This window comes from Carcharhinus amblyrhynchos, unplaced genomic scaffold (assembly GCF_965287045.1).
Source record: "Carcharhinus amblyrhynchos unplaced genomic scaffold, sCarAmb.v2.hapA scaffold_637, whole genome shotgun sequence".
Taxonomy (NCBI): Eukaryota; Metazoa; Chordata; class Chondrichthyes; order Carcharhiniformes; family Carcharhinidae; genus Carcharhinus; species Carcharhinus amblyrhynchos.
The window spans coordinates 65724-78063 of NW_027650377.1; the positions used below are offsets into that span (position 1 = coordinate 65724).

Here is a 12340-nt window from a genome sequence, read left to right on the forward strand (position 1 = left end):
GACTTCTGGATGAGTATATGGGATTTAATGGGATTGGGAGTTACAGATAGTTCTATGGCCTGGTAGGTATGGATATGATCGGCGCAACTTGTGGGCCGAAGGGCCTGTTTGTGCTGTAGTGTTCTGTGTTCTATGTTTGGCTGGCACGGGCAGTTAGTGTCGATGCAGGTAATTTGTGGGCTGCTGATACGGATGTGAGGATTATTTCTACTTGTGGCGGGAGAGCAGCTTCTGTCTCCTCCCATCAGAGTTGAGGGGGTTGAACTATGAGGAGAGGCTGAATAAACTAGGCTTGTACTCGTTAGAGTTTAGAAGAATGAGGGGAGATCTCATGTTTAATAATGAATTTTTTTGTCTCCACAGGCAGTTAAGTCCAGCAAGGGGCATGCATGCGGCAGGTTGTAGTGGGCTGCTCTTGGACGTTGCTTCGGGAGTTGCCTATTGCTTCATGTCGTTAGTGTGCTTAAACTGGACCATCTCGAGGGCAACGTGACAGCTCAGAGACTATCTCTGTTGCTGTGCGGACACATGGATTTGGGCCTGTGTCTGTGGGAGTTTGCACGTTCTCCCCGTGGTTGCGTGGGTTTCCTCCGGGTGCTCCGGTTTCCTCCCACATCCCAAAGATGTGCTTTTAGGCTGATTGATTGGGTACTAAATTGTCCCTATATTGGACCTCCCTGATCCTCGCACATTAGGCGTAGACTAAAATCATGAATAGGTCACTGAGACAGTGGGACGGCGGCGTGGGCTCGTTGGGCCAAAGGGCCTGTTTCCCGTGCTGTGTTGTTCTTTGTTCTATCTCATTGAGACATATAAGATGATGAATGGGATGGATAGGATAGAGGTGGAGAGACTCTTCCCACTCAGAAAGGACAGTAGGACTCGGGGGCACAGCCTCAAGATAAAGGGGGGGCGGTTTAGAACGGAGTTGAGGAGGAACTTCTTCACTCAAAGGGTGGTGAATCTCTGGAATTCTCTGCCCATTGAAGTGGTGGAGGCTACCTCGCTAAATATTTTTAAGACGCAGGTTGATGGGTTTTTGATAAGAGAGGGGATTAAGGGTTATGGGGAGAGGGCGGGAAAGTGAAACTGAGCCACGACAGATCAGCCATGATCTTATTGAATGGCGGGGCAGACTCGAAGGGCTAGATGGCCTACTCCTGCTCCTATTTCTTATGTTCTTATGTGCAGAGACTGACCAGCATCTGTGACCAGTTCAAACTGGAGATGATCCACTCTGAGATTGACGATTCGGAAGTGGAGCAGGGAGATTAGGTGGCAGGAATGAAGTGATACTGTCAGTGTATTAGTAATTCAGAAACCCAGGTTTGAATCCCACCACAGCAGATGATGAAATTTGAAGTTAATAAAAATCTGGAATTAAAAATCTACTGATGACCATGAAACCATCCCCATTATTGTAAACCCATCTGGTTCACTAATGTCCTTTAGGGAAGGAAATCTGCCATCTTTACCTGGTCTGGCCCACATGTGACTCCAGAGCCCCAGCAATGTGGTTAATTCAGAAATGGTTGAAGGTTATTAAGGAATGAGCAATAACTGCTGATTAGCTTCCAAAGACAACATCTAATCAATAAATAATTCTTTTTGAACAGAGTGAGAAGGTAATGTGGAGATGGAGAAATGAATGGGCCGGTTAATTGAGAAAAACAGAGGCAGAATGTGCTTTGTACGTCACTGGTTCGTCTGATTTCTCTCACAGGGCATCATAAGAACATAAGAACATAAGAAATAGGAGCAGGAGTAGGCCATCTAGCCCCTCGAGCCTGCCCCGCCATTCAATAAGATCATGGCTGATCTGTCGTGGCTCAGTTCCACTTTCCCGCCCTCTCCCCATAACCCTTAATCCCCTCTCTTATCAAAAACCCATCAACCCGCGTCTTAAAAATATTTAGCGAGGCAGCCTCCACCACTTCAATGGGCAGAGAATTCCAGAGATTCACCACCCTTTGAGTGAAGAAGTTCCTCCTCAACTCTGTTCTAAACCGCCCCCCCTTTATCTTGAGGCTGTGCCCCCTAGTCCTATTGTCCTTTCTGAGCGGGAAGAGTCTCTCCACCTCTATCCTATCCATCCCATTCATCATCTTATCATATCAGTGGGAACATATTCAACTGTGGGCTAATATGTATCTGTGTCAGTAACATGTTCCTGTATGAATCAGTAATGTGCTATTGTACCAATGCCATGTTGATCACATGTCTCAGTGTCAGTGACAGTTTAGTGCTGAAGTTTAGATTCTGTCCCTCGCTGCCTCCCCCTTCCCCAGGGTACATTCAGGTTGGACATTGAGAGAGACCTGTCGGAGCTGGTTTATTCTGTTACATTATCTATTTTGGCGGTTGGGGTCGACAGTTATATGAAGCAGAGTTGGGACATTTCAGCAGACAGAATTTCGATATCTGATAAGAAATCTACCTCCCACACACTCAACCTCTCAACACTCAGAGTAGCTTCACACCCTTCCTCTCTCAGCTCTCATCGCTGCCTCTTTACTCCTTAATATTTCTTTTTTTCTGCAAAAATATACTTTGCTCATCTCTGAGGACAGCCCGTAGAGAACAGAGTCCCCATCCCTGGGAACAGTTTGTAGAGCACAGAGTCCCCGTCCCTGGGAACAGTTTGTAGAGAACAGAGTCCCCGTCCCTGGGAACAGCCCATAGAGCACAGAGTCCCCGTCCCTGGGAACAGCCCATAGAGCACAGAGTCCCCATTCCTGGGAACAGCCCGTAGAGAACAGAGTCCCCGTCCCTGGGAACAGCCCATAGAGCACAGAGTCCCCGTCCCTGGGAACAGTTTGTAGAGAACAGAGTCCCCGTCCCTGGGAACAGCCCATAGAGCACAGAGTCCCCGTCCCTGGGAACAGCCCATAGAGCACAGAGTCCCCATTCCTGGGAACAGCCCGTAGAGAACAGAGTCCCCGTCCCTGGGAACAGCCCATAGAGCACAGAGTCCCCGTCCCTGGGAACAGCCCATAGAGCACAGAGTCCCCGTCCCTGGGCCTGTAGAGCACAGAGTCCCCGTCCCTGGGAACAGTCCGTAGAGCACAGAGTCCCCGTCCCTGGGAACAGCCCGTAGAGCACAGAGTCCCCGTCCCTGGGAACAGCCCACAGAGCACAGAGTCCCCGTCCCTGGGAACAGCCCATAGAGAACAGAGTCCCCGTCCCTGGGAACAGCCCGTAGAGCACAGAGTCCCCGTCCCTGGGAACAGTCCGTAGAGAACAGAGTCCCCGTCCCTGGGAACAGCCCGTAGAGAACAGAGTCCCCGTCCCTGGGAACAGCCCGTAGAGCACAGAGTCCCCGTCCCTGGGAACAGTCCGTAGAGCACAGAGTCCCCGTCCCTGGGAACAGTCCGTAGAGAACAGAGTCCCCGTCCCTGGGAACAGTCCGTAGAGAACAGAGTCCCCGTCCCCGGGAACAGTCCGTAGAGAACAGAGTCCCCGTCCCCGGGAACAGCCTGTAGAGAACAGAGTCCCCGTCCCTGGGAACAGTCCGTAGAGCACAGAGTCCCTGTCCCTGGGAACAGCCCGTAGAGAACAGAGTCCCCATCGCTGGGAACAGCCCATAGAGCACAGAGTCCCTGTCCCTGGGAAGAGCCCGTAGAGCACAGAGTCCCCGTCCCCGGGAACAGTCCGTAGAGAACAGAGTCCCCGTCCCTGGGAACAGTCCGTAGAGAACAGAGTCCCCGTCCCCGGGAACAGCCTGTAGAGAACAGAGTCCCCGTCCCTGGGAACAGTCCGTAGAGAACAGAGTCCCCGTCCCTGGGAACAGTCCGTAGAGCACAGAGTCCCTGTCCCTGGGAACAGCCCGTAGAGAACAGAGTCCCCATCGCTGGGAACAGCCCGTAGAGCACAGAGTCCCCGTCCCTGGGAACAGTTCGTAGAGCACAGAGTCTCCGTCCCTGGGAACAGCCCGTAGAGAACAGAGTCCCCGTCCCTGGGAACAGCCCGTAGAGAACAGAGTCCCCGTCCCTGGGAACAGCCCGTAGAGCACAGAGTCCCCGTCCCTGGGAACAGCCCGTAGAGAACAGAGTCCCCGTCCCTGGGAACAGCCCGTAGAGCACAGAGTCCCCGTCCCTGGGAACAGCCCATAGAGCACAGAGTCCCCGTCCCTGGGAACAGCCCATAGAGCACAGAGTCCCCGTCCCTGGGAACAGCCCATAGAGCACAGAGTCCCCGTCCCTGGGAACAGCCCATAGAGCACAGAGTCCCCGTCCCTGGGAACAGCCCATAGAGAACAGAGTCCCCGTCCCCAGGAACAGCCCATAGAGCACAGAGTCCCCGTCCCTGGGAACAGCCTGTAGAGGACAGAGTCCCCGTCCCTGGGAACAGTTCGTAGAGAACAGAGTCCCCATCGCTGGGAACAGCCTGTAGAGGACAGAGTCCCCGTCCCTGGGAACAGTTCGTAGAGCACAGAGTCCCCGTCCCTGGGAACAGCCCGTAGAGCACAGAGTCCCCGTCCCTGGGAACAGCCCGTAGAGAACAGAATCCTTGCATCACAGAACTGTTTGGGATAAATCTCGACAAATACCACGGCATCTCACTCCAGGCCTTCTTTGCAAGGACACATTGCAAGTTGGTCTATGAGGATATCAAGAGGCTGCTGGAAGTTACAAGGTTGAGAAGTTAACGTTTCAATTCTCCACCCAAATGATTATGTTCCAGCATCACGTGAGCACTCTGAGTTTCTGTGTTACATCCGTCGCAGGTGTATGTTTTGAGGGAAATTTGTTTGATTGGAACATTTTGTAGAGTTGGTAAGGTTTATACAATATCAATTGGTAAAAGTTATTGCTAATTGTTAACAGTATTCTTAAACTGTGTTTGAGAAAAGCTCCCTAGTGGGTCACTGGAATCAAACCTGAAGTGAATCATCTCGTGCTTCTCCCAGCCACATTCAAACCACAAATTCATCCAGGTGGACTTCATAAAACACCTTGGAGTTTCTGACCTGAATTACAACAAATGCTTCTACTTTCTCAGAAGACTAAGGAAATTTGACCTGTCAGCTAAGACTCTCACCAACTTTTACAGATGCCCCATTGAAAGTGTTTTTTCTGGGTGTATCACAGCTCGGTCTGGGCTCCTGCTCTGCCCAAGACTGCAAGGAACTACAAAAGGCCGTGAATGTAGCCCCAATCCATCACACAAACCAGCCTCCCATCCACTGACTCTGTCTACACTTCCCGCTGCCTCGGCAAAGCAGCCAGCATTATTAAGGACCCCACACACCCCAGACATTCTCTCATCCACCTTCTTCCTTCAGGAAAATGATACAAAAGTCTGAGGTCCTGTACCAATCGACTCAAGAACAGCTTCTTCCCAGCTGTTGTCAGACTTTTGAATGGACCTACCTTACATTAAGTTGATTTTTCTCTACACCCTAGCTATGACTGTAACACTACATTCTGTGCAGTCTCTCCTTTTCTTCTCTATGAATGGTATGCTTTGTCTATGTAGCGCACAAGAAACAATACTTTTCACTGTATGCTAATACATATGACAATAATAAATCAAATCAATCATTGGCTTTGGGTTACCCCATGTAGGGGATCATGTATTATATTGTATGTTGGATTGTTGAAAGATCATTCTAATAGATTAAAATGCTAATAAGTATATCAATACAGGAAGTGATCACTTGATGCAGGTGAGGCTTTTCCCACAGTTCCCTGAGGCGTGTTTTCCAGTTCCCCTGAGGCGTTTTCCAGTTCCTCTGAGGCGTGTTTTCCAGTTCCCCTGAGGCGTTTTCCAGTTCCTCTGAGGCGTGTTTTCCAGTTCCCCGAGGTGTGTGTTCTAGCTACCTGAGGCTCCTCCTTAGATCCTTCCCCCTTGGAAAGATCCATGACTGGAACCTTTATAGGTCGAACAGTTTAGATGGTACAGTTTTTGTACAGTGTGTGCAGGAGGGTTTCCTGACACAATATATGGATAAGCCGACAAGAGGTGGGACCACATTGGACTTGGTATTGGGTAATGAATCAGGCCAAGTGTTAGATTTGTTTGTGGGAGAGAATTTTGGAGATAGTGACCACAATTCTCTGTCTTTCATTATTGCAATGAAGAGGAATAGGGTCACACGGCAGGGCAAGGTTTATAATTGGGGCAGGAGTAATTATGATGCGATTAGGCAAGAATTAGGGAGCATAAGATGGGAACAGAAACTGTCAGGTGTGGGCACAAACGAAAAGTGGAGCTTGTTCAAGGAACAAATACTGTGCGTCCTTGATAGGTATGTCCCCCTCAGGCAGGGAGGAAATGGCCGTGTGAGGGAACTATTATTCACAAAGGAGGTTGAATGTCTTGTTAAGAGTTAAAAAGAAGTGTAGGTAAGGATAAAAAAACAAGGTTCAGTTGGGTCACTTGAGGGTTACAAGGTAGCTAGGAATGAGTTAAAAAAGGGCTTAGGAGAACTAGCTGGGGACATGAGAAGTCCTTGGTGGGTCGGATAAAGGAAAACCCCAAGGCTTTTTATTCATGTGAGAAATAAAAGAATGACCAGCGTGAGGTTAGGGCCGGTCACGGATAGTAGTGGGAACTTGTGCATGGAGTCAGAAGAGATAGGAGAGGTGTTGAATGAATACTTTTCTTCAATGTTCACCAAGGGCCTTGTTTTTGAGGATGTGTGTGTGATACAGGCTGATAGGATGGAGGAGGTGGATGTTCTGAGGGAAGATGTATTAGCAATTTTGAAAAACCTGAGGGTGGATAAGTCCCCTGGGCCAGATGGAATACATCCTAGGATACTTTGGGAGGCAAGGGATGAGATTGTGGAGCCTTTAGCTTTGATCTTTGGGTCCTCACTGTCCTCGGGGATTGTGCCAGAAGACTGGAGAGTGGCGAGTGTTGTTCCTCTCTTCAAGAATGGAAATTGGAATGACCCTGGTAATTATAGGCCAGTTAGTCTTTCTTTGGTGCTCGGTAAGCTAATGGAAAAGGTCCTGAGGGATAGGATTTATGACCACTTGGAAAGATGCAGTTTAATCCAGGATAGTCAGCATGGTTTCGTGAGGGGCAAGTCCTGCCTCACAAATTTGATTGAATTCTTTGAGGAGGTAACTAAGTGTGTGGATGAAGGTAGAGCAGTTGATGTTGTATACATGGATTTTAGTAAGGTGTTTGATAAGCTTCCCCATGGTAGGCTCATGAAGGAGATAAGGAGGTGTGGGATAGAGGGAAATTTGGCCGATTGGATAAGTAACTGGCTGTATCATAGAAGACAGAGGGTGGTGGTGGAGGGAAAATTTTCAGACTGGAGGCCAGTTACCAGCGGTGTACCACAGGGTTCAGTGCTGGGTCCTCTGCTATTTGTGATTTTTATCAATGACTTGGAAGAGGGGGCTGAAGGGTGGGTCAGTAAATTTGCTGATGACACCAAGATTGGTGGAGTAGTGGATGAGGTGGAGGGCTCTTGTAGGCTGCAAAGAGACATTGATAGGATGCAGAGCTGGGCTGAAAAGTGGCAAATGGAGTTTAACCCTGATAAGTGTGAGGTGATTCATTTTGGTAGGACAAACTTGAATGCAGATTATAGGGTCAACGGCAGGATTGTGAGGAATGTGGAGGAACAGAGAGATCTTGGGGTTCATATCCACAGATCTCTGAAGGTTACCACTCAAGTGGATAGAACCGTGAAGAAGGCTTATAGTGTGTTAGTGTTTATTAACAGGGGGTTTGAGTTTAAGAGCTGTGGGGTTATGCTGCAACTGTACAGGACCTTGGTGAGACCACATTTGGAATATTGTGTTCAGTTCTGGTCACCTCACTATAAGAAGGATGTGGGAGCATTGGAGAGAGTGCAGAGGAGATTTACCAGGATGCTGCCTGGTTTGGAAGGTAGGTCTTATGGGGAAAGGTTGAGGGAGCTGGGACTTTTCTCTATGTTTTTTGGTGCCTCGGGCAGCCTTGTGGAAAATGAAGAGTAATTTTTGTTCCCATAAAGTTCATGCTCGATTTAATTTTATGGATGCATTAAATATTCAGAATTAGTCTAACAACACCAACAATATTACATCCAGGAGCCAGTTACAAACACAGGTATCCAGGAGTTCAGTCCTCATAAAATCCCTACAGAGCAGGAGGCCATTTGGCCCATTGAGTTTTCACTGACAGCAATCCCATCCAGGCCCTATCCCCAGAACCCCATGTATTTACCCTGCTAATCCCACTGACACTAAGGGGCAATTTTAGCATGGCCAATCCACCTAACCCGCACATCTTTGGACTGTGGGAGGAAACTGGAGCGCCCGGAGGAAATCCACGTAGACATGGGGAGAACATGCAGTCTCCACACAGAGAGTGACCCAAGCTGGGAATCGAACCCGGGTCCCTGGTGTTGTAAGGCAGCAGTGCTGACCCACTGTGCCACCGCACAGATTCTGTGTTCTGATTTTGGATTATTTGTTGGAATAAATAGCAGTCAAACAAAAAATGAGAATTTCAGACAATTTATTTCAGAGATCTCAAATTCTACAAACAACAATTAATCACAAAGAATTTGTAATGAAACAATGTGAAAATTAATTACAGGACAGTGTGAGGAAAAACATGGCCAGCTTTTATTGCCCATCTCTAATTGCCCCTTGAGAAGGTGGGGGATGAACTGCCTCCTTGAATCGCAGTCTGTGTGGTGTAGGTACACCCACAGTGCTGTTAGGGAGGGAGTTCTAGGAATTTAATCCAGTGACAGTGAAGGAACGGTGATAAGTTTCTAAGTCAGGATGGGGAATGATTTGGAGGGGAAGTTGCAGGTAGGGGTGCTCTTCTCCTTCTAGATGGTAGCAGTTGTGGGTTTGGAAAGTGCTGCCTAAGGAGTCACAGTATCTATCTGGTTATTCTGATTCAATGATCTTCCCTCTGTCATAAGGTCGGAAGGGGGGATGTTTGCTGATGATTGCACAATGTTCAGCACCATTTGGGTCTCCTCAGATACTGAAGCAGTCCATGTTCAAATGCAACAAGATCTGGACAATATCCAGGCTCGGGCTGACAAGTGGCAAATAACCAGGATCTGTCCCTCTCACCTCACCTCTGGAATTCAGCCCTTTTGTTCATGTTTGAACCAAGGCTGCTGGGCGTCACTGAGCAGGTTATTGCTGAGCAGCTGCTGCTTGATAGCGCTGTCGATGACCTCTTCCATCACTTTACTAATGATCGAGAGTAGACTGATTAGGCAATAATTGGCTGGGTTGGATTTTCCTGCTTTTTGTGTACAGGACATACCTGGGCAATTTTCCACACTGTTGGGTAGATGCCAGTGTTGTAACTGTACTGGAAGAGCTTGGCTAGGGGAGCAGCAAGTTCTGGAGCACAAGTCTTCAGTACTGTTGCTGGAGTGTTATCAGAGTCCATCGCCTTTGCAGTATCCAGTGCCTCCAACCATTTCTTGATATCACATGGAGCGAATCGATATGGCCTGGAGGCCGGCATCTGAGATGCTGAGGACTACTGGAGGAGGCCAAGATGGATCATCCACTCGGCACTTCTGGCTGAAGATTGCTGCATCTGGAATCTGAAGATGTTCAGTTGGCAAATCCAGGACTACTTCCATCTAGAAGGACAAGGACAACAGAAACATGGAACACCACACCTGCAAGTTCCCCTCTAAGCCACTCACTATTCTGACTTGGAAATATATCGCTGTTCCTTCACAGTCCCTGGGTCAAAATCCTGGAATTCCCACTCTAACAGCATTGTAGGTCAACCCACAGCTCATGGACTGCAGCGATTCAAGAAGGCAGCTCACCAACACCTTCTCAAGGGCAACTAGGGATGGGCAATAAATGTTGACCAGCCAGTGATGTCCATGTCCCAGGAATGAATAAAAAATAATTAGCCTGTTTGAAAGGAAGTGACTCATTCTCATCGCCTGCGCGGGTCCCTGTAACCGTCACAGGTGGAAGCAGCTGTATTTACTCACTGTCCTTTCTCGGCAATTCATGGACAGGGTATTGACTTCAGAATTGTATTCCACATAACCCAAACCCAGACGCACAACCCACTGGCCCTCTGGGCTGATATCTGAAGCTGAATGGACAGTTTATATCCACACTGCTGCCAGTGTTTTAAACACCAAAAAAAAGCAAAACCATTTTTTGAAGCAAAGCTTAAAATTCATTGTAAACTCTGTTTGGTTTCAGCCTTTGATGCATATCCAAACCAAGGCTAAAGATTCCAGTAAAGAAGGAGGTCCCCAGCTGGGAAAGCTCTCTCTTTTTACAGGAACAATATGTAAAATAGCAACAAAAAGCTGAACTAGATAAAAAATTAAAATATAGAAACAGAAATAAAAATTAAAATCAAGATTCACTAACTCTTTTAAAAGATAATGTGGAGATGTCGGTGTTGGACTGGGGTAAACACAGTAAGAAGTCTCACACCAGGTTAAAGTCCAACAGGTTTATTTGATAGCATGAGTTTTCATCAGGTGATTGACTCCGAAAGTTCCTGCTGGATTTTAACCTGATGTTGTGAGGCTTCTTACTTTTACAAGATAAGAAATGTTTCTGTCAGAAACTCAAACCACCTTTTGAGTTATTATATCGAGTTGGATTATTCCCCAGTGCCCCAGAACCCACCTTCCCCCACCCCCGCCCAAACAGACCCCCCACCCAAACAGAGACCATCTGCCCCCCCACCCAGACCCCCACTCCCCCAGAGACCACACCCCTCTCCACCATACCCCCCTTACCCAGAGCCCCCACCTCCCCAGAGCTTCCCCCATCCAAAGCCCCCCTCCCCATCACCTAGAAACCCCCCCTCTCCCAGAGCCCACCTAGACTCTCCCCTCCCCCCTTACCCGAACACCCCTTCTCCCCATCGCCCAGAGCCCCCCCACCTCACCAGAGCCCTGCCTCCACCCAAAGCCCCCTCCCCCAGAGTCCCCCTTCCCCCTCAGCCAGAACCCCCCCGCTACCCAGACACTCCCCCCCCTCACCTGGACATCCCTGCCCACCCCCCCCACCATCCCCACCCCGGGGCATCCTCCCTCCGCACCCCCTGCACCGCCCCCCCCCACCCCCCCCCCCCCACCCCCGCCCCCGCATGTATCTCCCATTTTATTATTTCTCTAACTGCACAGCTGACAGTTGCTGAGTGACATTTTCATCTAAAGAATCCACAAAACAGTCATTAACTTTCAGGCTGAGAGCTGAACCCACAGCCTGACAGACCAGGCTGTCTCTGAGGAGACCGAGTTATTTAAACTGACCTCAACAGCCAAAGGAGACAGACAGACAGACAGACAGACAGACAGAGTGGCTGAGGAGGTCTCCAATACTGTTTCACTGTTCCTGCAGCCTCACTCCCCACCCTGGGAGTTTTATATCTTCAGGCGGGGAGACAGCCGGCTGTATTCACAGCTTCCCCGTCGACTGCCAAGAGGCTGAAAACACAAAACCACAGTTTTACAATTCACAATTCGAAGATAATTCACTTCCTCCAATCAGCAGTCAGGCTCACATTACTTAGAACTACAAGTTTAAAAGCATTTTCCTTCACATTGACCCAGGGTGCGGCTCCCCAGGGTGCAGCTCCCCAGGGTGCGGCTCCCCAGGGTGCGGCTCCCCAGGGTGCCAGATCCCAGGGTGCGGCTCCCCAGGGTGCAGCTCCCCAGGGTGCGGCTCCCCAGGGTGCGGCTCCCCAGGGTGCGGCTCCCCAGGGTGCGGCTCCCCAGGGTATGGCTCCCCAGGGTGCGGCTCCCCAGGGTATGGCTCCCCAGGGTGCGGCTCCCCAGGGTGCGGCTCCCCAGGGTATGGCTCCCCAGGGTGCGGCTCCCCAGGGTATGGCTCCCCAGGGTGCGGCTCCCCAGGGTGCGGCTCCCCAGGGTGCGGCTCCCCAGGGTATGGCTCCCCAGGGTGCGGCTCCCCAGGGTATGGCTCCCCAGGGTGCGGCTCCCCAGGGTATGGCTCCCCAGGGTGCGGCTCCCCAGGGTGCGGCTCCCCAGGGTATGGCTCCCCAGGGTGCGGCTCCCCAGGGTATGGCTCCCCAGGGTGCGGCTCCCCAGGGTATGGCTCCCCAGGGTGCGGCTCCCCAGGGTATGGCTCCCCAGGGTGCGGCTCCCCAGGGTGCGGCTCCCCAGGGTATGGCTCCCCAGGGTGCGGCTCCCCAGGGTGCGGCTCCCCAGGGTGCGGCTCCCCAGGGTGCAGCTCCCCAGGGTGCGGCTCCCCAGGGTGCGGCTCCCCAGGGTGCGGCTCCCCAGGGTGCGGCTCCCCAGGGTGCGGCTCCCCAGGGTATGGATCTGTGCGAGAAGACCCAACCTCTGTGTCTCACCAATCACAGGAGGCAGATGTGGCGTTTCCTTGGGATTTTGCTCACTCAGCTC

At 50.5% G+C, this 12340-nt stretch overlaps 1 protein-coding gene across 2 annotated transcripts in view; it reads right to left on the bottom strand.

Annotated features, from left to right (window-relative positions):
- The window catches only part of LOC145339728 (T-cell surface glycoprotein CD3 delta chain), a 39826-nt gene that overhangs the window by 14631 nt on the left and 12855 nt on the right, over positions 1–12340 (bottom strand). Inside the window, exon 6 of one of the 2 annotated variants that reach the window (XM_080184253.1) lies at positions 11074–11401. The exons of the other annotated variant lie outside the window; for it this stretch is intronic. Coding sequence (XP_080040379.1) covers positions 11339–11401 — 63 coding nt within the window. The 3' untranslated portion in view covers positions 11074–11338. Of the gene's footprint in view, positions 1–11073; positions 11402–12340 lie in introns of those variants that run through there. 2 annotated transcript variants of the gene reach the window in all.